At 42.2% G+C, this 26577-nt stretch overlaps 1 protein-coding gene across 1 annotated transcript in view; it reads left to right on the top strand.

Annotated features, from left to right (window-relative positions):
• Window positions 1–26577, top strand: part of GCLC (glutamate-cysteine ligase catalytic subunit) — a 50884-nt gene that overhangs the window by 10379 nt on the left and 13928 nt on the right. Inside the window, exons 2-7 of the mRNA XM_040473778.1 lie at window positions 14899–15011; window positions 15868–16050; window positions 19549–19662; window positions 21317–21375; window positions 21485–21618; window positions 25882–25956. Coding sequence (XP_040329712.1) covers window positions 14899–15011; window positions 15868–16050; window positions 19549–19662; window positions 21317–21375; window positions 21485–21618; window positions 25882–25956 — 678 coding nt within the window. The remainder of the gene's footprint in view (window positions 1–14898; window positions 15012–15867; window positions 16051–19548; window positions 19663–21316; window positions 21376–21484; window positions 21619–25881; window positions 25957–26577) is intronic.

Below are 26577 nucleotides of genomic sequence, written 5' to 3'. Positions count from 1 at the left end.
GGAGAAGGAGAAAGGCAAGGAAAGGGCATGTGCAAATGTGAGATTATGGAGGTGCCTGAAGTTGAGAGAGTACTGCTGTAACACAGGACCAAAGCAGAGGAAAGGGAATGGCTAGAACTTGAGGCTAGAAAGGTGGGTTGGGTTCAGTCTGTTGAAGGTCCTTGCTAGTAGGCCATGTCAGGAGACCTAGTATTGTGAGTCCAGGCCTATTGTAAGTCCACAGGCCTAAAGATGGTGGTTAAAACCAAAGTGGAGAGCAAGATAGACCAGGGAGAGGAAACATTGGCAGCACCTCAGAACCCTGATGGATACACATTAAAAGAAAAAATTTTTTTTAATGTTTATTTTTGAAAGAGACCGAGCATGAACTGGGAAGGGGCAGAGAGAGAGGGAGACACAGAATCTGAAGCAGGCTCCGGGCTCTGAGCTGTCAGCACAGAGCCCCACGCGGGGCTCCAACTCACCGTGAGATCATGACCTGAGCTTAAGTCGGACACTTAACTGACTGAGCCACCCCAGCACCCAATGATGGATACACATTTTAAGGGACAGGGATAAAGTGTGGGATCCTGAGAGGGAACGGTGTGAGGGGTAGTAAGACTACTGTGTGCAGGAAGAGGACTCGCAGGCTTTTGAGAGGTGTGGAAGGATAAGAACTGAAAGGAAGCCACTGGATTGCTGGTTAGGCAGGAACTGGAGGCTTTGGCAACAGCCTATCTCAAACTTGGGGGAAAAAACAATTGGTTTCTGGCCGAAATAAATGGCATAAAGCCCATGGATACCTTCACAGTTCATAGGGTCCTTGAAATCTTGATTATAATTTTAGCAAGAAACAGAATTGAACTATTTCAGTTGAACTGGATGGCATGTGAGTTTGGGTATCACTTAAGTAATACCTTTTGTGGCTATTAAGTTGTCTCTGGAGTAGTATATTTAGAATGATTGTAATGGATTGAGTATATTAGAATGATGATCCTGAATCTCCACTTAAAGGTTGGTGTTCTCAGACATTGTTTAAGAAGTTGGGGAAACATGATTAAGTCTCAGACTTCTGGCCAAAAGAACTCATTTTAGATACATGTTGATAGGTATTCAGAAAACTTGGTTATCTGGATTGGTATATCCTTGGGGAGTGTATGTAGCTGCAGTTGTACTTTGTTGGACACTCTTCTGAAAGTTTCCTTATGCTTAGGTTTCTTTTGTGTCTGTCATGGTCAGAATTTGAGATACAGTAGTAGTTTCCAGAGTAAGATTACAAAAGAACCCCAAACCAGATGTTCCTAATTACATAAATGTTCACACAGACCCACTGGTCTTGTCTCCCTTCCCCCAGGTCCTTTTTTTAGTCCATTGGATTTGGTTAGTGCCTTTTTTTTTTTTTTTTTTTTAACTGGATGTTGATTTAGCAGAGTTAAAACCCTTAGGCAAGAGACTTCCTCACCCTTTTCTTGGAAGCTAGTAAGAATCTAGGCTGTGACTCTGCCCCATTTGGTTACCTGCAGGGGTCATGGGCTCGATACACAGGGCTTCACATATTTTAATGCTCTGGAGAGATCATAAAGATCTTAAAGTACCTGTAAAAGTTGACTGGCACTTGTCTGAAGTGTTTTCAAGAGTTAGTGACCTTCAATCCTTAGAAAGTTAACATTTTTTATTTTTAAAAAAGTTTTTGTTTGAAAGGATATACTCTGAGAACTTTAAACCTCAGACAAACCTAAGGAGGTTATTTGGGAGTGCTTCCTTCATTTCCTGCTGGAAATGTTCACATATTTACATAAGTCAGGTATTTGGAAGGTAGTTTTTTTTTTTTTTTTTTTTTAATGTTTTCTAGTGTTTATTTTTGAGAGAGAGAGAGAGAGTGAAAGCTGAGGAGGGGCAGAGAGAGTGAAAGAGAGACACAGAATCTGAAGCAGGCTGCAGGCTCTGAGCTGTCAGCACAGAGCCTGACATGGGGCTCGAACTCACAGAACTGCAAGATCATGGAGCCGATGTCAGACACTTAAATGACTGAGCCACCCAGGCGCCCTGAAGGTACTTTTTTTTTTTTAATCTTTCTTTATTTTTGAGAGAGAGAGAACCGTGTGAATGGGGGGAGGGGTAGAAAGGAGAGGAACAGAGGATCTGAAGCAGGCTCTGCACTGACAGCAGCAAGCCCAATGCAGGGCTTGAACCCACGAATCGTGAGATCATGACCTGACCCAAAGTCAGATGCTTATATGATTGAGCCACCCTGGTGCCCTGGAAGGTACCTTTTTATCTAACACACTTTCAGTAGTGCTGCCTGTGCTAAGGATGGTGGTCCTCTCTTCTTGGCCCCCAAGGCTGCCATTTCTGTATTAAGTTGTATCTAGGGGTCCTGCTCTGTGGGCTTTAGTACTCAAATACAGAGAGGACTAGGAAGTAAACAAAAGGCTTCTAAGTACAAAGTTTATGCATTTTACTCCTAGAAGTGTCTTAAGCCTTTACCCAGAGAGCACTCACTTTATACAGAGTTGCTGCAAGCTTGGCATCTGGTTTCTTAGTTTAGGATGAGCTACAGACAAATCAATTGAGGCAGAAGCAAGAGAAAGCAATTCAGAGAGCAGCTGTGAAAAGCATATCTAGACACGGCAGCCCGGTGTTCCTCTAAGGATCTTCCTCTGCTGTAATTCTAGTTAGAGAAATAAAATAGCTAATGAATTCCAAAGCCTTAATAAAAAGTGACAGTGTGTTTAGGAGCTTCCTATTGTGATGGCAGAAGAGGTTGTAATCAATTTTAGAAAGATAATATACATAAAAATGTTTAAGAGATCATGTGCTTGAAAGGAGTAAGCTTTGGGAAACAAGACAATGCATTTGGGGGCGCCTGGGTGGCGCAGTCGGTTAAGCGTCCGACTTCAGCCAGGTCACGATCTCGCGGTCCTTGAGTTCGAGCCCCGCGTCAGGCTCTGGGCTGATGGCTCAGAGCCTGGAGCCTGTTTCCAATTCTCTGTCTCCCTCTCTCTCTGACCCTCCCCCGTTCATGCTCTGTCTCTCTCTGTCCCAAAAATAAATAAACATTGAAAAAAAAATTAAAAAAAAAAAAAGACAATGCATTTGAATAAAATTACCTTCCTGGCAACACCGAGTAAGTAATGTATTTGCACCAGTGAAAGAACAATGGATGGTCATATACTAAGAGTTTCTAGAAAAATTTAGTAGAAATACAGCTTTCCCCCCACTCTCCGAAAGGGCATCCCTCTGAAATCTTTTCTAACCCAAAATCGTGTAAAGTGAAGAAGCAATTACCGTTATTTATATGGAAGAATTTTTTAGCATTCCCAGACCCCCAAATAACCTCTTTTAGACTTTTTTGATACCTTAGGACGTATCTTGCTAATGGGTGGCCAGAATAAATCGAGATCAAGCCCAGATGCTCACTGACCCAGTTCAGAGCTATGGTGACTAGAGGCTGACACGCTGGGTGTGGCTCCCAGGGAAGGGGCCTGGCAGGGCCCTCTAGCTGCTCCAGGTGCTCTCTGGTATAAGGGCTCGCTGCGGGGATGTTGTTTTCACCTTTTTTTTTTTTTTTTTTAATTATTTTGAGAGAGAGGGAGAGCATGAGTGGGGGAGGGGCAGAGAGAGAATCCCAAGCAGATCCCACAGTATCAGTGCAGAGCTGTGAGATCTTGACCTGAGGAGCTGAAATCAAGAGTCAGATGCTTACCGACTGAGCCACCAGGTGACCCTTTGCCTTTTTGTAAAAGCAGAAAATCTCCTTCAGATTTCTTTCAATTAACAAAAACAGGTACAGTTATCCCTCACTTTCTGAAACTTTGCATGACGGCGTTTCTCTTATAAAAGACGTAGATTAGTATGTGTTTCACTAACTGAAAGAAATCTAAAGAGAATTCTTGCTGCTGTGAAAACAAAGTTACCATACTGAGGTAGGTCTTTTGTAACAGTGAGTGGCCTACCGCGAATTTTTGGAAAACCAGAAACGCTCCTCGCCTTATACCAGTTCTGCTTATGAAAGTTTTTATAGGAACACCTCACTTCCAGATAGATAGTGGGGAAACCCCTGCTGATGTAGCTCTTTCCTACCAACAAAGTGGCTTGGTTCAAATATTTGAAAAGCAGTGGATACCTTTACTCGTTTAGAGCTGGAAAGGACTTTTTTTTTCCTCCTATTTTTCCAGATGATGAAACCAAGGCTCAGAGACTAAAACACATTCCAAATGTCCATAATTGTAATATTTGTAAGAAAAGAGGGAAAATTAAGGCTGTTCTGAGCAGGTTGGTGCCTCTTGGGGGTGGGGACAAGAAGGAGGTTGTGGTAGTGGGTGGTCAGCAAAGATTTCTCCGAAAGGTGGCATTGAGACCCTCAGAAGCTAGCTGTTTGAAGGGCTGAGGTAAAATCTTTCTAAGCAGAGAGAATAGAAGGGCTGTCAAGGTCCTGACTTGGTTTTTGGAGAAAGAAGTGTGGCCAGTGTGGCCACAACACAATGGGGAGGAGGGAGGTGGGAAATAAAGGAGGCAGAGGTCGGAAGACTAGCCTTAATGTTCCTGGTGAGGGGTGTTGGGTCATTTAGCCCAGTGGGAGCCACTTGAAAGTTTCAAGGAAGGGAATGACTGGATCTGCTTGGTGCAGGAACCCAGGACTGCCTGATTGCAGAATTAGGCCCCGTTCTACACTAGGAGCTTTCACTTTTGACTGAGACCAATAGTACTGGAAACAAATGCCAAATGAAACAAAACGTTGGTGAAATGGTATTTCCATTCCCATGAGTGACACATTCTGGTATTTTATTCTTGATTTGAAAAAAAAAAAAAGTGCTTTCTAAAGAGACTGAGTGACAGCCAACTGTAAAGCAGATACATTCTACCTCCCAAGTGACTGCTTTTTTTTTTTGAGAGAGAGCATTTTTTATTTTGAGAGAGAGCATGAGCGGGGAGGGGCAGACAGAAGATGGGGAGAGAATCCCAAGCAGGCTGCACACTGTCCTCGCAGAGCCTGACGTGGGGCTCAATTTCACGAACCATGAGATCATGACCTGAGCCAAAACCAAGAGTCAGATGCTTAATGGACTGAGCCCCCCAGTACCCCTCAATTTCAAAATTTTTATGTGATGTTGATTACTGCCTACTTTGGCTCATTACAGGCTTGTAACTAGCATTTGAAAAACCCCGCTAAGACTCCTATTCTGCCTCAATAAATATACCTCTGCCCAAGAGGTAGAAAACAATAGCCAGTAGCATCTGAGTGGTGCTGTATACTTCTGGTTTAGGCACTTTTGCATGCAGTTGTTTTGTTTTGTTTTTGTTTTTAAGTTTCTTTGAGAGAGCACGAGAGAGTGCAAGCAAGGGAGGGACAGAGAGAGAGACTCCCAAGCACATTTTGAGCTGCCAGCCACAGCCTGATTTGGGGCTTGATCTCATAAACCATGAGATCATGTGCTGAGCTGAGATCAAGTCAGATACTTAACTGACTGAGCCACCCAGGCACCCCACATGCCGTTTTTATATGTACTCCTTCTCAGAAACTGATGGACACCAAAACATGAACTCCTAGCTCCCAAATGAGCAGGAGGAAAAGCTCTCTGTAACAGTTTTCATGGGCTCCAACACAAGATGAGATTGAATGTGGAAAGAAAAAGAAGAAAAAAATAGAGGTAGGGATGGTGGTGATGAAGGAAGTAGGCTCTTGTTTCTGAGTAAAAATACAAATGTCTTAGAGTCACAGATGTTTAAGTATTTTTCGTTACCAGATGGCCAGTGATTCCCTTCTAGAAGTGAAATGCCAACATTCTTTCAAAACTGTAATATTGAATATGCTTGGTAAATTTCTCGGTCTGCAGGATGAATGCTAGCAGATTTAGTAACATGACTGCAGCCTTCCCAGCTAATCTTCTGCTGGCAACGGAGCCCGGTGAAAAGGCAGATGCGGATGAGCCCTTTATATGAAACCCAGGCTGATCTCAGTTGTTAGTTATGCAGCCTGCGTCAACCTCAGCCCAGGCCAGCAGGTATTGGGCCAAAATCAGGACCTTTGACTTACTCTTTAACAGGAATTTCAAATATGGCAGGAAAGGAGTCTATATTAACAAGGGTCTCCATCTTCCAAATCTGATCTTAAGGAGGTTAGCATTGCTCTCTTGGAGGGATCTGCCCAAACATCCAGGTGTCATTCCTGAGGTGGAGCCCTGATGCTGCCTTTATGAGATGTGATTATGAAAGAGCATCTGTGCTCAGATTCTTGTGATGGTGGAATATGGTGTTGAATCCATGCTCTCCCCAGCCCCCCATGACCCTGGCTCTGGGGGCCTAGATGGGCCTGAGCACAGCAGTCACTTGGGAGGTAGAATGTATCTGCTTTACAGTTGGCTGTCACTCAGTCTCTTTAGAAAGCACTTTTTTTTTTTTTAACCACTTTGGTGGGTTAGTCTACCACTGGTTCCTAAAAACTAAAACTCCAAATTTCTTCTATTTTTTTTTGGCAGTCCTTGAATTTAAGCCCACTGAATTTATAAACACACCTTGAAAAATTATACTTGTTTTCTTAAATTTTTTTTTTAATGTTTTTATTTTTGCGACAGAGAGCATGAGCAGGGGAGGGGCAGAGAGAGAGGGAGACACAGAATCGGAAGCAGGCTCCAGGCTCTGAGCTGTCAGCACAGAGCCCGATGCGGGACTCGAACCCACAGACTGCGAGATCATGACCTGAGCCGAAGTCGGACACTTAACTGACTGAGCCACCCAGGCGCCCCTATACTTGTCTTCTTGATTGTCCAGTTCTAGGAGTGCATCGGGCAGAGCTGCGCACCACCATGGAGGGTGCATGTTCTCTTCAGCAACAAGCATGACCCTTTGCTAAAGCCCTAAGCTTGCCCACACGTGGTAGGAGCCACCTCAGAGGTTCTTGACACACACCTCCCCATACTGAGAACTAAACAATAGTTGATCAAAAGCAGCCTTTATCTGGATGGGGACCAGGATACCTTTTTTCTTGTCAGCCCTGTAGTGACATATTCCTCTGGCAGAGGAGCCCTGACCCCTGCAGACAGCCTGGCCCACGTCAACCCAGTTTTCACTCCTGGCCCATCCCTGACCTGGCCTCCCCTCCCCTCCTGGCCACCCCATCTGGGACTCCACACTCACCCAATTTTCCGGCTCAGCACCTGGCTCCAGCTGCCTGGGGCTGCACACAGGTCAATTGCCCGTGTCACGCCTGAGCACACACAGGAAGGTGTAGTGGTCAGTTGCACCCTGAGCCCTGCAAAGTTCACCCCTCTCCCACATCTATCCATGCCCAGCTCCTTTCAAGCGCCTGTCCCTCTTCCTACCTGTCCCCTGCCCCACAGACTCTCCATGTCAGCCCACCTACCACAGGAAGCTCCACAGACACGGCCCAGTTGTCCATTCCCTTTGCCCACCCCATCCCCCTGTGACTCACCCGCCAGGTGGGCCTGCCATATTCCTCTGGCAGAGGAATATGTTTGCAGGAAAGAGCCAAGGAATTGACTTGTCCTTAAAACTCAGAAGCTACAGATCTAAGAGATGTTTTGAGGTAAATAAAAACTAACCGTATTGTTTCTTGAGAAGCAATGGTCTGCAGTTTAGGTTTAGGGTTTGTTTTTGTGGGTGGTTTTTTTTCTTTTTTTTTTTTTGGTCGAGTGCCTGTGTAAAATTGGTGGCCATGGGAAACATGACCTTTGGTAACTTTACTTGATGAATTACTTTTAGTGAGGTTAATTTGTGTGAGAAGACTGGCTGGGTTCTGCTAGGTTTGATTCAGAAAGAAGGTAGGAATGCCTTAACGTGGTCTTTATAACCATCAGAAAATTAAAACTGAAATATGCTTGAAGTGTAGTGGTATGGTTAAAAAAAAATCGGATGAACATAAATTCAGAGGCCCAGAAAATAAATGTCTCCTGCTGTTAATAGAGCATGAAAGAGCAGATGTACTTTTAGGGATTTCCCATGTAGTGAGTTAATAGGCCCATGTACAATTCCAGGACTGAGGTTTCTTTTAGGTTTTAGTCCAGTGAGGTTCAATGTTACTCTCTGTAGTAATAGAAATATTTGCTCTATTCAGTAGGGTAGCCAGTGGGAATTGGGAACTGAATTTTTAACTTTATTTTAAATCTAAATTGGAATAGCTACATATGCTTACTATCTACTATAATGGACAGTGTGAATTTGTTTTTCTTTTAGTGAAAGGTGTCATTCTCATAATCTTCCCAGCAGCTCCCATTTTGTCTCTTTTAAAGTCTTAAATTTTTTCACTTAGACTTCATATTACTAATCTTGGCATGTGAAGAATTTTTCTCTGTGTGGACCAAGATAATGATTCAAGGAAGTTACTTCACCTAATCATACAGGAAATTCACAGATGTTATGCATTGTTAAGATTGAGATTAACATTATAAATAAAAAGCAACCTACTCTGTCAGCTTAAGTCCTAATCTAGGATGGCAACAGAAGACCAGGTCAGGGCAAGGCCACATTTATTTTGGTTTCTAAAAGTGTAAAGTTCCCTAGAGTACACCCTGTGTAATTCTGTGGTATGAAATTACATTTCACAGTAGGAGAGAAAGTCAAAATACATCAAATATTATAAGAATTTGACATAACTGTAGACTAAACTACTAAAACATTTATTTAGGGAACATAGGGCAGTTTACTCTAACATATCAATAGTTTAGAACATCACCATATACATGAATCTATAAAAGCACATGTATTCCAGTTTCTACTTCCTAGTTACTGGTCCCCCCAAATGCTCAGACATTACCACATAAAACACTGGTTTTGATATTTGTAATGTTAGATGTGTCTAACCTGGGAGTCCACCTTAAAACCAGATTCTGAGTCATATCAAATTTCACTACATTCATGTAAGAATTTCTTATGTAAGTTTATTCACTATCTTAAGCACAGCTATTCTTTTGGTCTTATCATTCGCCTCTTCCCCATTTAAGTACTGGGGTTGAAAAAAAAAGCATCACTGTGGCTAACACCTCTTGGGGTGCTCTAAGTTTGGGTATCATGCTGGTGCCCATCATATGGAAATGGATGCCATCCAACTGAATGGTTGAGAGTGCTCAAAAATATTGGTCCTTTTATTTTGCCATGTGAGAAAACTGTCTTCTGGATAGAAGGCATGGCTGCTAAGCTTTAAAATAGCTTATAATCTAGAGAAGGACTGTCATGGCGTGATCTCTTTGGGGAGGGCCCAGTTTATCTGCATCTCTGACCAGCCAGAGAGGCGATGATGCTGCAGTCAGAGCGGTTGTTGGGGAAAGCATGGGAATCCTGTGGGAAGTTATTGAAACATCAATAGACCCTCCCCTTTGGCCAGTCCCTTTCCTCCAGGAAGCCTTCTGAACTAGACTGGATCAGCTCCTCCTATTACACATGCACAGCTCTGTTTGGTTATCTCCAGTGCTCACCCAGACCCTTCTGTGTTATTGGCTGTGGCTTTAGCAGCAACAGAGGAAGCTTGAGAAAAAGGAGCCACGCCTGCCTGACCCTTCACAGTATTGTCAGCACCTACCCAACACTGGGCCTTGTTGAGCGGGTGAAAGGACAGAGGGGGGTGGGGAGGGTGGAGCAGCAAGACCATGGGTTTTGGCACTGATTGGTCATCAACTCTAACTGGGGCCTTAACCCTCAAAGTGGCTGTGGGCTTGTTTTGGAGTTAGTGTAAGGAGAAAACTGCGTCTCAGAAGCAGGTTATTCTAGCAAGAGTCAAGACTACTGCTTGGGCCACTGGAAGAGAGCCAACAGTGGAGTTGAGGACCTGGCCCTGAATTTTGAATTTCAAGAGGATGGCTGGAGACAAAAGAATTTCTTAGAGTATCATCTCTCTAAATAGGGAACTGCCTGTAACTGCTTCTGAGCCTTATAGAACTAGATTGCTTTCCTAATTAAGTACTGTTTTTACTTCCAGGGAGTAGAAATCTTAAAATTCGTGTTTTATAAAATGTCTAGCTTTTTCTCAAATTCCAAGCTCTCTGAAACACTTACCTTCATGGTAGAGTATCAAAAGTTTTTTTTACAAAGGAGATTTATTTTAAACTAGTGGTAAATGTCATTTAAAGACCACATAAATCCTACAAAACTTGAATATATTTATATTAACAGTTACTATTGTTATCTTGAACTCTGATGCCATGATCGCTTAACGGTCGACTATATATTCAGCATTGTCCTGAGAACTTACATCACCCTCAATTAAGATTCTTTACTTTTCTTGGCCTAATTTTAGATGAACATAAAGCACCTTGTGCTTGTGCAAACCTGCGCTGAATAACTAGTGGATTATTGTATTCAGGTCATTCCTAGCAACACTATATAACACATAAACTACACAATAGTCTTTTGAATGTGCCTTTGTCTTTGATTCAACAGCTCAGAGATATTAGTGGCTTTTATTCTAGTGGGATAAAATTTAGCCTTTTTCACAATGAAATTAAAAAAATTTTAATGTATAGAAAAAGTGCACATTTTAAAATAAGCATCTTACATAGTGGTTGGTTATTTTTATTGTGTCTCTTCTCCCCCCGTTTAAAAAGATAACTAATGGGTACCAAGTAGCAATGTCCCTAAATTACATTTAGGGAGTTGTAATCTGTATACTGAGAATAGAGCCCAGTGGCTATTTTTGCTACTTCCAAATATGTTGATTACACAAATTTGAATTACTCTGCAGTCCACTTACAATATCTTGGAATTGTGTATGTATGCAGTGTACATAGATGTTGCTGTAACTCTGAATACACAGCCTAGATGCTACTCAAAGTTAGGAAGCTGGTACGGTTTAATCCTTGGAATCTGTTGTATTCAGAAGGGCTTCTGTATCCTGTTTTGTTATTTTCTCTTTGATTTTGTCTTTTACTCTCATTCTTTGTTTGCAGAAAGGGTTTAAGATGGGGACAAAGTCCAGATAATAATAAAGTCACTGTGGCTTTAGGTATTTTACATTGGGAAAGCATTGCCTTACTGTTTGACTTTATTATCACTGAACAGCTAGCTCACTGAACCAAACTCCATTTTGGCTCTAGTTTGGCTGTTAGGAGAGACTGAGTTAATTATTTGACTGCTTGTGTGATCTAGAATTACAAATAAACTTAAGTGTATTGAGGTGGGTCGAGGAAGATTTTAACGTTTATTTATTTTTGAGACAGAAAGAGACAGAGCATGCATGAACAGGGGAGGAGCAGAGAGAGAGGGAGACACAGAATCTGAAACAGGCTCCAGGCTCTGAGCTGTCAGCACAGAGCCCGATGCGGGGCTCGAACTCACGGACTGTGAGATCATGACCTGAGCCGAAGTCGGACGCTTAACCGACCAAGCCACCCAGGCGCCCCTCAAGGAAGATTTTAAAAAAGATAAAACTAGGAGCTGAAGGAACCATTCTGAGCACTGATGCAGGAAAATCAAAGCCACTATAGGGGGTGATTGCTTCAGAACACCCTAAATTTGAGTTTGAAAAACATTCAGAAAATTCTTCAGGCTTCTAACTGATCTTTGATTTTTATCCAAAAGTATGTTTGTTTGTTTTTTCTCATTTGGTAAATGTTCTTTTTTTTTTTTTTTTTTTTATGTTTATTTTTTGAGAGACAGAGAGACAGAGCGAGCGAGCTGGGGAGGGGCAGATAGAGAGAGGGAAACACAGAATCTGAAGCAGGTTCTGAGCTGTCAGCACAGAGCCGGACAGGGAGCTCGAACTGTGAGCTTGAACTGTGAGATCATGACCTGAGCTGAAGTCGGATGCTTAATTGACTGAGCCACCCCGGCGCCCCCATTTGGTAAATATTCTGATGTGTTTGCTTCATTCACTTAATGAGATCATGGATGATTATTTTTTAATTAAGGAGCATTTCTTTTGTAAGCATTTTAAATGTCATCCATTTGGCTGATATTTAAAACTCAGACCAAGTTTGAGCTTTTTGCTCTTCAGTGTCATTCCCATGCTTTAAACTTAGGGCCTCAGAGTGATTTTGAAAACTAAGGATTTCAATTATTTCAAACCTAGGAAACCAACCAGAGTTTATTCTACTTTAGCTTGTATCATAGATAACAAAAGTTATTACTCACTTTGGTAATAGATAAATGATGGGAACCCAGTAAGCTAGGAAGTATCTCTTCTTCTGTCCCACAGGAAACATGTTATCTGGTTAAGAAGATAGCCCAGATAGCAGATGATGCCTTGCAGACGTGTTGCAGCCAGTGATCAAAGGAGGAAGTACTGAAGTAGGAAGACCCCTGAGAGAGTTAGTAAGGCATCATAGAGCCAGAAGCTCTGTCCTGGGCCTAAGAGATTGGCTGAGGCATCTATTTAAATCTGTAACTGTACCTGTAATGTTTCAGCTTCTATGGTAGAATGTCAGGTCCACTTCATAAAATTGAGTCATAATCCATTTTTTATATTTTCAGCCAGTGTTCTATTCTGTCCCTGCCTCATATAGCTTATAACGATTCTTTAAAAAGCTTCTCATCACTAACCAAGATTGGCATCCTCTATAGTCCTAGCAGCAAGGTGTGCTGAGCCTGGAGGCCAGGCAGGCTGGGTTCACATCTGCTCTGACATTTGTGGTCTAGGGCAAGCTTACTCAGCCTCTGTGCACATCTTAGCACATCTGTAAAATAGGTGATGATTCCTACTTTGAATGATGGTTTGGAGGTTGGATCTGCGTAGGAAAATTCGTGGCATATCCTTTCTCATTATGCTCATTTAAAGGTAAATTTGTGTCTTTTACTTAGGATATTTTCATGTATCTATCCTGAGACTTAGTTTCCTGTTCCATCAGCTCTTTGCTGATGAGGAAGGAGAAACTATCTGAAAACCTGTGCTTAAATATGGGAGCAGTTTCAGATTCTGCCGCCCACAGTTTTCAGGAATTTGACATTGAGTGATCCTACAAGTGCAGATTTCACATTTCTGTTTCATGTAGCTAAGCCAAGTAGTCTTACCTATTTCTTGGACTAAAAATGTTCTAATACAAAAACAAGAATGGGAACTTAAACTCATCAATAAAACTGCTATCTTAGTTCAGGCTACTGTACCACACACCACAGACTGGGTAGCTTAAACAACAGACTTCTGTTTCTCATGGTCCTGGAAGTTGGGAAGTCCACTGTGAAAGGTCGGGACAGATTCATTTTGGGATGAGGGCCCTCTTCCTGGCTTCTGAATAGCTGCCTTCTTGCGGTGTCCTCACATGGTGGCAAGAGAGGTGATCTTTTCCATTTCTTTTAATAAGGGCACTAATCCTATCCCATTGGGGATTAAGGGCTTCAACATATGAATTTGGTAGGGGTTGGGTGGAGCACATTCAGTCCCTAGTAACAACTAATAAAAGTTGGTTCAAAAGCGTGTTGTTTAAACCTGCTAGGCTATTTCCTATGGTTACTAACATTCTTTCCTCCTTTATAATTATATCTCTTAGCTGAGGTGCAAAACAGTCTCCGGTTGAACATTACTGTGTCTGTGATGGGGCGCCTGATTGAAATGCCTTCCAAAGCCAGGCAGGTACACATAATAAGTAAAGAGAATAGGCCACTGCAGACCAGAGCATGGCCCTCCAAGGAGAGGAGCTCATACCCTGCCCTTCAAAAGGGCAATACTGGGCTTTTGGGCATTTGTGGAGTTTTTTGTTTTTTAAATTAAAAAAAATTTTTGAGCTTATTTGGGGGGGTGGGGCGGAGAGAGAGCACGCACACGCACACACATGCATGCGTGAAAGGGGCCCCAGGGTGGGAGTGGGGGGTTAGGGAGAATCCCAAGCAGGCTCCGCATTGTCAGCGTGGACCCAGGAACCCTGAGATCTCTCAAGACCTGAGCTGAAGTGTTTAACCGACTGAGCCTCCTAGGTGCCCCTGGACATTTGTTTTTAAGGCTGGAAATCTGGATTTGCATGTCAAATGTCAGGTAGATAGTGGAGATAGTGGATGTATTGTTGCTTCCTTTTTTTTTTTTTTTTTAATAAGTCAAACAAAATACATCTGCCGACTGAGTATGCTTTGTGGGCACCAGTTTCCTACCTTTTCTCTGTTTTGGTATCTTGTGCAGAGGGTATTCTCAAGTGTTTGCCTGTATGATCTGATTCCATACCTTTTCACTTATATACAGGTAATGTTTTATTTCAGCCATAAATCGTGATTCATAGTCTTCACTATTTATACTATCATAATTTAAAGCATGTGTTTTCAGGAAAACAAAAGCATGTTCTATTTGTACTCCACCCAGAAAAGACCTACTTTGGTATTTAACTCCTGATTTTTATCAGAATTCCACCAGGTGGTGTTATCAATGCAGTAGTGCACCTTACACTGTAAATTTTGTATGGTTTCAGAGTGGGCAAGTTGTCTTAAGTTACTCATGAGAAACCAAAAGTAAGTTGTTGAAACTCCTAAAATAACCTCTCCATATTGATGTGTTTATGATTATGAATTAACTCTCCAATAGTGGGACTTACAGTTCCATTTATCCTTATCCACTGGCAGGTTATTAATCTACCATGATTAGAATGCCCAGATAACTACTTACCTTCAGTAAGCCATTTGAGGAAATAAATTTTAAAATGCAGCTTCTTTGTGTAACTGAGATTTACAGAATCTTAGCTTTGAAATACTTCTTTTGAAGTGCAGTCTGTGAAAATGGGCATCTTGACCTTTGTTTAGCATATTAAATAGAGCAGGAGAAAGAAATAATTAGGGAAAAAGTTCTTGTCCTCAAACAGTGCCACTGTTGACTGACGAGTTTCTCCAGGTTTTCATATTATGCAAAAGAACACTCATTGTGTGCAGTGTAAGCAGATGTGACGGTCTCTAGTTACGGTGGGCCCTTTCCAACCTTGATTTTCCTGCCTTCTCCTAAAGGTCACACTGAACCTGAGTCTGGAAGAAGGTTAATCTCTCTTTTACTTTCAATAGGTGGAATACATGTTGGTGTCTTTTGATCATGAAAATAAGAGAGTCCAGTTGGTCCTGTCTGGAGAAGAAGTTCTTGAAACTCTACAAGAAAAGGGGGAAAGGACAAACCCAAAGTAAGCTGATAAACTGAAGGATTGTTACAGTGTTTCTGAAACTGATAGAACTATTAAAATAGAATCTTTCCTCAGATGTATAGGAGACAGGGTGGCATAGTAGTTGAGGGCACAGGTTCTGGTCCTCCCAAGTTGTCTGGATTCAAATCCTGGCTCCCCTACTTCATAGCTGGGTGCAACCTTGCACAAGTTATTTCTCTGTGCCTTAGTTTCCTCACCTGTAAAGTAGGGATAATAATACTTTCCATGTAGGGTATGGACATTAATATCTTAACGTATTATAAAGCACTTAGAACTATGAGCTCAATATAAAACCTCCTTAATATTAATAAATGTACAAGAAAAAACAAAAACAACAAACCATTGACAAAGCGTTACTGAGATCACAAACCATGGTGCCAGATTGAGCTTACAGAGGAGGGTGTTTGGCTGGCGGGATGTTTTTGCAGTATTTCCTTAAGTAGGCAAAGAGGTGAAGGGGCATGTACTTTCCAGTTCAGTTTTCTGCTCACTCGATTTTGGGAAGCAGCATTTGAGTTTGGAGTCTAGCATTGAACTGAAAGAGCCCTTAAGGCCAAAGGCTTCCTCTCCTTTGTCGCAAAGTGGACTAGCTTGTCTTGGACAGTGATTGCCCTGTGTGTGGTTCTCAGTTACTTAAAAATATTTTGGGTCCAGTACTTATAACCCTTACATGGTTAAAGAGCTCTGGAGAATTACCAGCCTTTGGGAACTGTGAAGGAGTTCTTAGCTTCATTTATACTGAATGGTTTCTAAATTTTTTGAATTGACTTTTTAAAAACTTCTAAAAATTGACAGCAGCAAAATATGATGGAATGGAATTTTCCCTCTTCTGTAGCCATCCTACCCTGTGGAGACCAGAGTATGGCAGTTACATGATTGAAGGCACACCTGGACAACCGTACGGAGGAACTATGTCCGAGTTCAACACAGTTGAAGACAACATGAGAAAACGCCGGAAGGAGGCGACCTCTTTATTAGGAGAAAATCAGGCTCTTTGCACAATAACTTCATTTCCCAGGTTAGTTCCTATATTAACATGCCCCAGCAGATAGTTAGTTCAGAGCTTCAGCTTATAAAAAGCAAATCATGACCCAAGCATTTGACTGAACAGTTCTCATACTTTACAGACAGTTCATACTTTGATAGAATCTGTAATGTGAGAGCTGCAGGCAAAAATTGCATGCCAGTTCCAGTTGGTGGGTGGTGGCCCAGAGCATTGTGGTGAGAGCATTGGTCTGGCCTCAGTGGGCATGACCGTGGGGACCACTGTGACTGATAGCCTTGTGGCAGAGTCCAGCCCCAGCCCGGCTGGTAGGAGCAGCATGTCTGCCACGCAGTTCTGACCCCGTAAAGAGTAGCAGAGTCTCTGATGATTATCATGTGCCCTTCTCACTCAACTCTGACAGTTGCTTCCCCAAACCTGTGTACCCACTAGCGATTGGTGATATTGGTGGTGATTGGAAGGTCACCTGTTGGAGGGCTGGCATCAGCGCTTCTGGTCCACTATTGATCCATCTTAACTATGAATGAGGGGGTCATCAGGCCATGTTTGAGTGTTGTGATGAAAAGGCAATTTACAGTTTGTCTTCCAATCTAGTTGTGGCTGAAAGCTCATAAAAGTAAATATCGAGTAAAGTGAATAATAAACAGTGAAGCTATATTCCTAGCATAGAAGGAGGTCTATAAATAGCGTAAAATTAAACCCAGGAGTTCTGCATAGGAATGCAGTTCTACCAAATTGTCAATCTGGTTCATCTATGCTAGGTATCTGTCAGGTTGTGGCAAAGTGTGCTTACCTCCTCAAAGTTCAAAAGAGCTTTGTTTGGGGATTGATTTCCTTGGACTGGAACACTTAGAACTATCTTTATACCCTCCCTTTTTTTCCTGATAAAAGTATAACGAACATGGGCATTCTGAATCCTATCACTGGTCTCAGAAGGATGCTGAATAGGAATTTTCTTTATAAAAAATCTCCATCTTAACATAACATAGAAATAGTTGAAACTCTATTTAAACAACTTGGACGTCTTGTTTTCTGTGATTCCTTCGTGCCATTATGCAGGCCGCTCCTCTTTCCCTGCCAAAAGAAAATCCCCAGCTGAAGGAGGGTGGACGGGTTTGCTTGGAAGAGAGTTGGCATGGTCCTTTGCCCTAGAATTTTGAGGAGGTGAAAAATCACGACTGTGTCCGTCACTCAGATACTTGAGTGCCTGCTCCGTGCCAGACCCATGCAGTGTGGGGATGCAGTCATAAATGCAAACGGCAGAGTCTTTACCTGTGCGGAGACTGAGTGATCAAATCCCTACAGATCCACCGAACATGAAGTCGAGGCAGTGCCGTGAGGAAAAGACACGGAACAGAGACCGGGACGAGGTTGTTGGTGGACTCTGCTGGGGGCGGGGGGCGGGGGGTGGTGCTGATGATTGGAATGAAGTCCAAAGCCCTATTGGGAATTGGGAGTATGGAGGGGCAGGATGGCCTAGGTAGAGGGAGCAGAGTGGGTAGACGTCTCAGGATGAATGGGGAAAGCACGGAGCCTTGAGAGAACCAAAAGAAGGCTAGCCGGTGGGACCGGGGTGCTGCAGGTGAAGGGGAGCCTGGGCACGTAGTTGGCGGGGCCAGATGAGGTTAACTGAGAATTTGAGTTGTTATCCCAAAAGCAGTAGGAGTTATAAAGGGAGAGTTGGGACAGAAGAATAAGTTTTCTTCCAAAAATGGATTTTTTTTTAAAAGCTTCATCATACATTTTTTGATAGGGCATTTTTGGATTTGTTAAACGAAACAATTATTATTTAGTTGTAGAAGGTTCACCCTATATCTGTAGTGAATGAATGATAAGGAAAGTTTTCTTTTGGGGTCAAGAGAGAAAGGAGTACTTGGTTTCTTAAGTGTAAATAGTGTGATTTTTCTCTCTGTAAAGAGGCAAAATCTCATGGATCTCGAAGCCCAAACAGTGGCCAAGTGAATTTTTAAGTTTAAGCCAACTTAAATGGAAAATTTAGTTCCTCAGTCACACTAGCTTCAAGTCAGGTGCTCACTAGCCACATGCGTGGGACACACGTGTATTGGACAGTGCAGACATACATTCCTATTGTGGCATAGAGTTTTGATGGATGGTGCTGGTCTGGAAGAAAAGCAGTGCTATAGGAGTCTGAAGATCTGAGTTCTGATTGCCTTGTCCTGCCAGACACATTCTCCTTGTCCTTTCCGTTCAGCCTAATTCTGGCTGGCTAAGAATCCCCAAGATTGAAGTTTGCCACTCTTACAGGACTTTTCCTGAGTTTGCAGGCTCATAGTAGAGAATGCACATAGGTGCAAGAATTCTCAGGAACCCTCATGAAAGCTGGAAACTGTTTCCCAGATAAGATCAGCCAATTCAGTTGTTGTTCACAAGGCGGATGTGGGCAGCCAGCGGGTACTTTATTTTATAAAAGGTAGGGGCTGAAAATAAGGCATGGGCTAGTCTTGGCTCTAAGGCCAAAAGTTTCCTACCACTGATCCAAAGCCCTGACAAGAGCCTGCCTTGTTTTGCCTTCACGAACGGTCAGTCTTTGTCCTCTCTCAGAGCAGCACACTTAACTATGACCTTAAACTTCTTAACCTGAGGAACTGGTGGCGTCACTGCAGTTGATGTGGAATTTGAGCTTTACCTCTAGGGATAAATACAGAGCTTCATTTTTGCGTTGGAATTAAAGCTGTTCTTTGGGTCAAGTAAGATAATAAGGTTGGGTTTCAGACATCAGAGGGCAATCTTAGGGGTGGATGGGGGCACCTGTAGAGACACTACCTAATTTTTTTTTTTTTTTTAATTTTTTAATGTTTATTTTTGAGAGACACAGAGTGTGAGCAGGACAGGAGCAGAGAGACAGACAGACAGACAGAATCTGAAGCAGGCTCCAGGCTCCGAGCTGTCAGCACAGAGCCCGACGCGGGGCTCAAACCCACGAACCGTGAGATCATGACCTGAGCCACAAAGGCTCCCCTAGACACTACCTAATCATGATGGACTCGTGAGGTGACCTGGAGAGGCAAAAAACATGAGAGCCCTACGATATTTGAACAAAGCTTATCAACAGGTTGGGGGTGGTGGTGGTGTGCAGGGGTCAACAGACAATCCGAGACATAAGAGCTAGTAAAGGAAGACATCTCAGAAACTGTGTAGGGGGAACCCATAACCCATGACAGTTGATATGATGTAGCCTAGGGACTTCTGTGCTGTTGGTCCTTGCTATTAAGTGAAGAGATGGGTGGAGGTGAATAAGCTCTGTAGAGATTGCAGGTGGGTGAAAGGTCTCTAATACAGTCACTAAAGGGCTGCAATCACAAAAGATGATGCTGAAGAAGACCCAGTGCCGAGGGGGTGTTTGTAAAGCACAGTATTTACATGGTGTCTGTGTGCTGACTTTCCTTAGTGGGTAACATGGAGAGGCGTGGTTCTTAACAGGTGCGGTGATGGTGAGATACCGTTAACTTTTGAAGACAAATCCTGCCTACTTAGTTCTTTGATTTGTTGTAGATTAGGCTGTCCTGGGTTCACGCTGCCAGAGTTTAAACCCAATCCACTCGAAGGAGGAGCTTCCAAGTCCCTCTTCTTTCCTGATGAAGCCATAAACAAGCATCCCCGCTTCAGGTGAGTATGTCTCTGCGAATGAATGCAGATGTGCCTCACTCTTACCATGCCTTCTAGGAGTAAGGTGCTCCTTCCCAGAATCCTTGTCGCAGTTAAGAGTTCAGGCTCCTCTTGTAACTAACCAGAGAAGCCAGCGGGCATATGTGCATTTGGTTGGTTGTTTGATGCTGCTCAGAACCCGGCTGACTTGCCCATTTTCCAAGTCATCTTAAAGCGATTTGCTTCTTTAGTGTGTGACAGCATTCTCGAGCAAGAGGCAGAGGAAGTGGTGTTACTGCAGAGCCTGCTGAGAGAACATTCCATCAGAATATCTTGATCCACATTAAAGTCACTGTCTTCTTTAATGTGCAGGTTCTTTTCAATCCTAGTTCCTTAAATGCCTGTTTGGGGAAGCTTTCTCTTAGAGAGGGACAGAAAAGGTAGAAATAACTAAGTGATCTACTCTCTCACTCAGTATACCTTCAGAATGAGGCAAAATATGTACAACTCTGTACCTTCTGCTCTATTAACTTCTAGGTCTGTTTGTAGTTTCATTCCTGGGTTTTAAGTTGCTTCAGGGCCCACACTCATCAGATCTTGCTTTGTACCTTGAGTTTCCTCTGACAGCCTAAACCTAGGCTCCTCATCTACAGGCAGGAACCACGGGACTTGTCAGCGTTCACTCCTTTAACAGGTCTGCACATCTGCTATATGCAGAGACTTTTGGGGAAAACAGATTTATAGACATAATTCCCAATTTCAAGTGTTATATTGTGCCAAGGGGAAAATAAAGATACTCGGCTGCAAGAAAAGGTAGATGATGCTGGATGCCAAAAGGTAGATGCACCAGAGACCCTCCTTGGAGAAAAGAGGATGCTTCTGACTGAGGGGATCACAGCAGGCACGTGAAAGAGGTGGCCTGCATGCTGAGGCTATATCACCACTGTCTGCTAGAATCATACTGTCAGCCCCAGATATAATTTTAAATTTTCTAATAGCCACGTGAAAAAAGTAAAAAAGATGGACTTTATTTTTTCTTTAATTATCCAAAATTATTTCAACATGTAACCCATACTTTAAAGTTATTGATAAGACCTCTTTATTTTTGTAGTAAGTCTTCCAAATTCGGTGTGTATATTATCTTTACACCATATTTTAATTAGGACTAGCCACATTTCAAGTGCACAGTAGCCACAGTGGACCCGGTGGCTTCTGGATTAGACACTCTGGATCTAGAGGAGAAGTATTAATGTTGCAGTTTGGGTAGGGCAGTACCAAGGTATTGGGGCTCCAGAGATGCCTAGGGAAAGTGAGTACTAAAGTTTGGCATCTTTGTAGTTAACACGGGGAACGGTAACATACAGTGAGACCAGACCATGGCATACCCCAGACACTTGAATTTGATCTGGTAAGTTACAGGGAACTGGGGAACCCAGGGTTGAACAGGGAAGAGAACGGCATTCTCGAGCAAGAGGCGGAAAAAGTGGTGTGACCGCAGAGCCTTCTTACAGAACATTCCCTTCGAGTATCTTAATCCACATAAATATTCAGTAGGATTGCCTCAGAGAATTAGTTTGAGGGAGGGTTTTATTCTGTTTATTTGTATACGATCAAATTCTTCTTGTACATGATGTTCTTAGGTAACCGATTCTTGACGTTTGATTGTCTGTTTTAGTACCCTAACAAGAAATATCCGACACAGGAGAGGAGAAAAGGTTGTCATCAATGTACCAAGTAAGTACAGAGTGAGGTGATAGCGTGGGAGAGAGACAGCTGTGGAATTGTTGTTTCATCCTGGAATCTCACCCATATCCCTTTTTTTATTTTTAATTTAATAATACAGTATTTAAGGACAAGAATACACCATCTCCATTTATGGAAACATTTCCTGAGGATGAGGAGGCAGCAAGGGCTTCCAAGCCTGATCATATTTACATGGATGCCATGGGATTTGGGATGGGTAATTGCTGTCTTCAGGTATGGCTTCAAGTATACAGAGAGGCAGTGTGCCCTTGTCCCTTTCTGTTTACTAATTTCTTTTTTTTTTTTTTTAATGTGCATTTAAAACAGTTAATGTTTTAATCAAGTTGAACTGAAAGCCAAGTGTGCCTTTCTGAAAACTAGTGATTTTAGTAAATTCATTAGTAGCTATCTTGATGGAGAATTGACAGAATCTCCAGTTTACTGCAAATATAATTAATTGTTAATTAATTTATAGTGTGAAGCATTCCATGATGAGTCTCTAATCTTTTCTAGTGATGGATGGTCTGGCTTAGAGCTTGTAACATCATTCAGATCTGTTTGTGAAAATGAACTCTGGATGCACTCCAGTGATTTTGTGATCCAAGGGAAGGACTGTCTGGACTTGAAATTTTCATATTCAGGCAAGGCCATCTAGTGGCATAAAAAGAACTATTTAGCCACCTGTGTGTGTCTTGCCCCATGCTAAGTCACACAGGGTAGGGTAGCCTTTCTGTGTTTACTTGATTAAAACTTTCTGTGGATCTAATGAGATGGTGGATGCCCTTGGCACAGGCATTGTGCCCAAGGACCTGGGCGGGAGGGCACAGAACCTATCAGGCAGCATGTGGGCCTGCACTAGGGTCTCAGTTGTTACTCCTCAGGTATTTGGGGAGCTCCATTCACTTCTTTTGGTCTTGGTTTTCTTATCTGTTAACAGGAAGGTTTATATTAAGGCCCCTTCTGGGTCTGACTCTAAGCTAGTATTTACTTCATTGTTTTTGTCAACAGAAGTGCTGGTTTTAATAACCCTTCGTTTGCTTAAAATCATGTTAGAACAGGAGTTAGGAGTTGCACAAATTGAAAATTTCAAATAAAAATAGAGGCTACTTGTTACTGTGTAAGGAGATTGTATCCAGTTCGGATTACTTGAAGATTAGAAATGGTGTCCTTAGAGGCCTGGAAGGGTGCAAAGCCCGGCCCCCTTCTGAGGTCACTGGGTCTCCACTCTGCCTACTTAGCACCCAGAGGCCAAAAGCACAGAATTCCCATCATCTTGAACAGCTGCAGCATAGCCATGCACCTTCTTGCACATATAGCTCCGATGTGCTTATTTTTACAACTATGGGGAATGAAAATTGAATGCCAGAGTCCCATTGTTCTATGCTAAATGTGTCTACATGACCATAATTTTTTTTTTTCTGATTTTCCTGGCTTACATAGGTAGTATAAAGTGTGTCTTCCAAACAAATATAGGCCATTAGGCTTCTTTACAAATGGTCACGTTTCATAAAGGGAGCTTTTGACTTTGGCCTGTATACCTGCTTTCCTGTCTTAATTACCAGTTTTTTTGTTTGTTTGTTTGTTTGTTTGTTTGTTTGTTTTTTAAGAGCACCATTAAGATCTAGGGTTTAGTGCATGGCTTTAAAGTTGTGTCAGTGCAATGGGAGTACTGATTGCCTTTTCTTGGTTTAATATGAAACCAAGGAGTCTTGCCAGGGATAGCACAATTACTTCATTCCACCAGGATGGTCTTTCCCTTGTACTACTATACAAGTAAATGTGCTCTGATGGTGGGTAGTAACATTTTTATTGCCTGGAGATGCACTTTTCCGTCCAATTTAAGCTTTGTTGTGGATTTAGGATTAAGGTTTCTTTTTTCTCGATGGCATGTCCAAGACCGTACTTTGAATACTCCACTTAAAAAATCGTTAGCACAGGTCATGTATGGTGTATGGGAAATAAGATGAATTCCATACCTCCCCACCGAAAACCCTGTTTTGTATCTCTCAAGTGGAAAAGTAGAAACAACTTAGCAAAGTAAAGCAGAAAAAGTTTTAAAGTAATTTTTAAAGGTTAATGAAGACTTAATTGTACAAAACAAAAAAATCATTTAACTACATTCAGATTCTTGACTCTTCGGGAGTCAAGATTTTTCAGGAATCATTTAATAAGTTGGTGTACATTGTGCTAGGTTTTCCCCCTCTAAGAAAATCAGGTGGCTTCAAAACTGGGTTCTAGATAAATTTTAGAGATTCAGGTTTTCAACATCTGTTTTTCATACTTTCTCTTTTTTACCCCTCTGTTTCCTAGTGACATTTCTTCTCCTCCTATATGATACTTTAAAAGGACACCAGAGGCCAAAACTGAATATTCATACTTTAAGGCATAAGAACTCTTTGTTTTCCTTTCCCCACTAAAGCCATTAATCATAGTCCTGTTTGATTTGAAGATACCTCTAGAGTACTGAAGCCAGTTACTAAATAGATTTAGAATAACTAAGTCACTTCACTGTTGTAACTTAACTATTGAGTTCCAGGTGCTAATTTTCTTAAGGATACCTTACCCCTAGATTTCCCTATGAGTTGCCTAGTATATACCAGGCTGTCTAAGAGAAGCCAGTCAAAAAACTGGAGAGAAAACACTTACATTGTATCTATTTAAAGATAGAAATAACAGACACACACTACAATACCTCAAGAGTAACAAAAGAGGATCTAAACTAAGGGATGCATATTCAGAAGAATTCAGCAGTCAAAACACTTGGGGAACATTGAGGTATTTTTAATCTCCGTCCATCTGAATGTGGCCTCTAGAGTCTAGAGTATCTCACCATTTTATGAAAATAAAACTTCTTTACTCCCCCGTAGTCTCCTCTTTAGCACCTTCTTTCCTTCAAGATACACAAATGCATTTAACAAATGTTTATTAAGCACCAGGTAAGTGTCACTTTACTTCACATTTGGAATAGAGAACAGCAGGGCCCATCCCTGCCCTCAGAGAACTCACATTTTCGTGGGGATTCCCAGCTCAGAAGTGTCTAAATACTCAGCTTACTGTCTTCTGTTTTCTCACTTGCCATTTTATACTTCCCTTGCACAAGGTGATTCCTGAGTTCCCACCACATTGCAGAAACTGCCCTTGTTTTGGTTAAGAGTGACCTAATTACCAGTCCCTCTTAATCTTTATTTTAACCTTTGATACGCTTATTCCTTGATGTCTATGATGAATTAGTTTGTAGTGACTGATTAATTGCCAGTACATTTGAATTAAAATACAGCATTGAATCATTAACAGAAATTACAGCAAGTTGTCTAAATAATTATTTTCTGTAATTAGTTACCACCCTGACGTGAATAGAATTCTGCAGGTAGGCTGTGAGTCTCGAACAGAAGTTCCTCTGAGACCTGGCTAGAACTATGGGAAATACCTGGTTGGGATTATAACAATAAACATCTTCGCTCAGCTGCTTCCTCAAGGATTAAGCTCATAAATCACCTCCTGTACCAACACGAAATTCAAAATTTTCATTGTTAAATAACAGAGGACATGAAAGCTGTTCCCAGTTGGCAGTTTATATGGATGTGCTAACACAGTCATGATTTGTGTTCCCAGTCCCTTCCTTCCACTGCTCCTCACCCCAAGGCAGGCAGAACCTTTTTGGTTTCTTTCGGGTAATTGTTTTTAGATTTGTGCTGATCAGTCATGTGATGTTTTTTCTCTGCCTTTCTCTTAAGTGTTCTGCTTGGGCTCCCTGTCCATCTTGAGAACGTGACCTGAGCCTTCTCCCTATTTCTCCACCCCCAGACTTTTCTTCTGGGCATCAGCCCTGGAGACCCCACCTCTTTAAAGGGCTTCTTTATCTGCTCCTGGCCTTTTACGCCCATCGTGTCTTGGTGCCTCTGCTCACTGTCTGTCGTAAGCACACCCAAGCCAAAACTCGAGTCACACTTTTGTTATCTGTACCCCACCGGCCCCCAGGGGCTGCTTGGACTTGGGTGTGCCCCTTGCACCAGCCGTGCTTGGTTCTTCCGGGTTAGTTGCAGCATTTTAACTAACTCTCTCTTCCTCTAGTTATGTCCTGTTCCAAGCTATACTTTATACTGCTGCCAGGGAACTTTGAAACCCACCCTTTTGTACCCAAGTTTATATAACCCTTCAGCTATAACTGAAGTGAATGGAAAGCTATAGAGGGAAATGAGCCAGCACAAGAGGAAATGCCTTGCTGAACTCATTATTTCTCGAGTGTCTTACTTTTTTTTCCTGACATTTTAATCTTACTTAACTTAGGAAATGGTTGTTTATATTAGTTGTGAACATGATGAAATACCATATTTTGGCAAAATTCAACCATGACAACTTTTTAAAAACATTCTGTATTAAATGTCACTAGCGATGGAGTAACCGTGGTCCCTTCTCCAGCCATCTTCCTTGTCAGAGTAATCTTTGGGAAGGATGTTCATGATTTGTTGTTGTTAATAACTTGCAATTCTTAAACAGGTAACGTTCCAAGCCTGCAGCATATCCGAGGCCAGATACCTTTATGATCAGCTGGCCACCATCTGTCCAATTGTCGTAAGTAGAAATGACATCTTACTTTAAACGCTTCTTTGTCTAGAGGGTGCTTGTGCAGAATTTGCTGACCATGTGCTATTGAAGTTCACATAAGACTTCATTCAGAAATGAACTGACATAAATAATATACATTCAGAGCTAATGGACTAAGACTCTAAGCTGTAGGAGTTTACTGTTGCTAGTAAGACATTTGAGGGTTAAAGTGTTAAGTTTGATTGCAGCCATTTCCCCCTCCCATCCTTCACATTCTCATGTGAGAGAGGGGATGATTTAAAATGCATCAAATCCGGAGCGCCTGGGTGGCTCAGTCGGTTAGGCTTCCGACTTCGGCTCAGGTCATGGTCTCACGGTCAGTGAGTTTGAGCCCCGCGTCAGGCTCTGTGCTGACAGTTCAGAGCCTGGAGCCTACTTCGGATTCTGTGTCTCCCTCTCTCTCTCTGCCACTCCCCTGCTCATGCTCTGTCTCTGTCTCAAAAATAAATAAAAACATTAAAAAAAAATTAAAATAAAATGCATCAAATCCAAGAACTTGAGTCTCTTCTGGTGTCTTTGACTATGAGAAGTCAGGTACAGACAGATGGAGTATAACTCCATAGGGGTTGCATAAACTGATTGTTCTAG

This window comes from Herpailurus yagouaroundi, unplaced genomic scaffold, assembly GCF_014898765.1.
Source record: "Herpailurus yagouaroundi ecotype Mexico unplaced genomic scaffold, PumYag 139, whole genome shotgun sequence".
NCBI lineage: Eukaryota > Metazoa > Chordata > Mammalia > Carnivora > Felidae > Herpailurus > Herpailurus yagouaroundi.
Note: the sequence above shows the minus strand (reverse complement) of the source record. Positions and strands in the feature narration are given on the sequence as shown.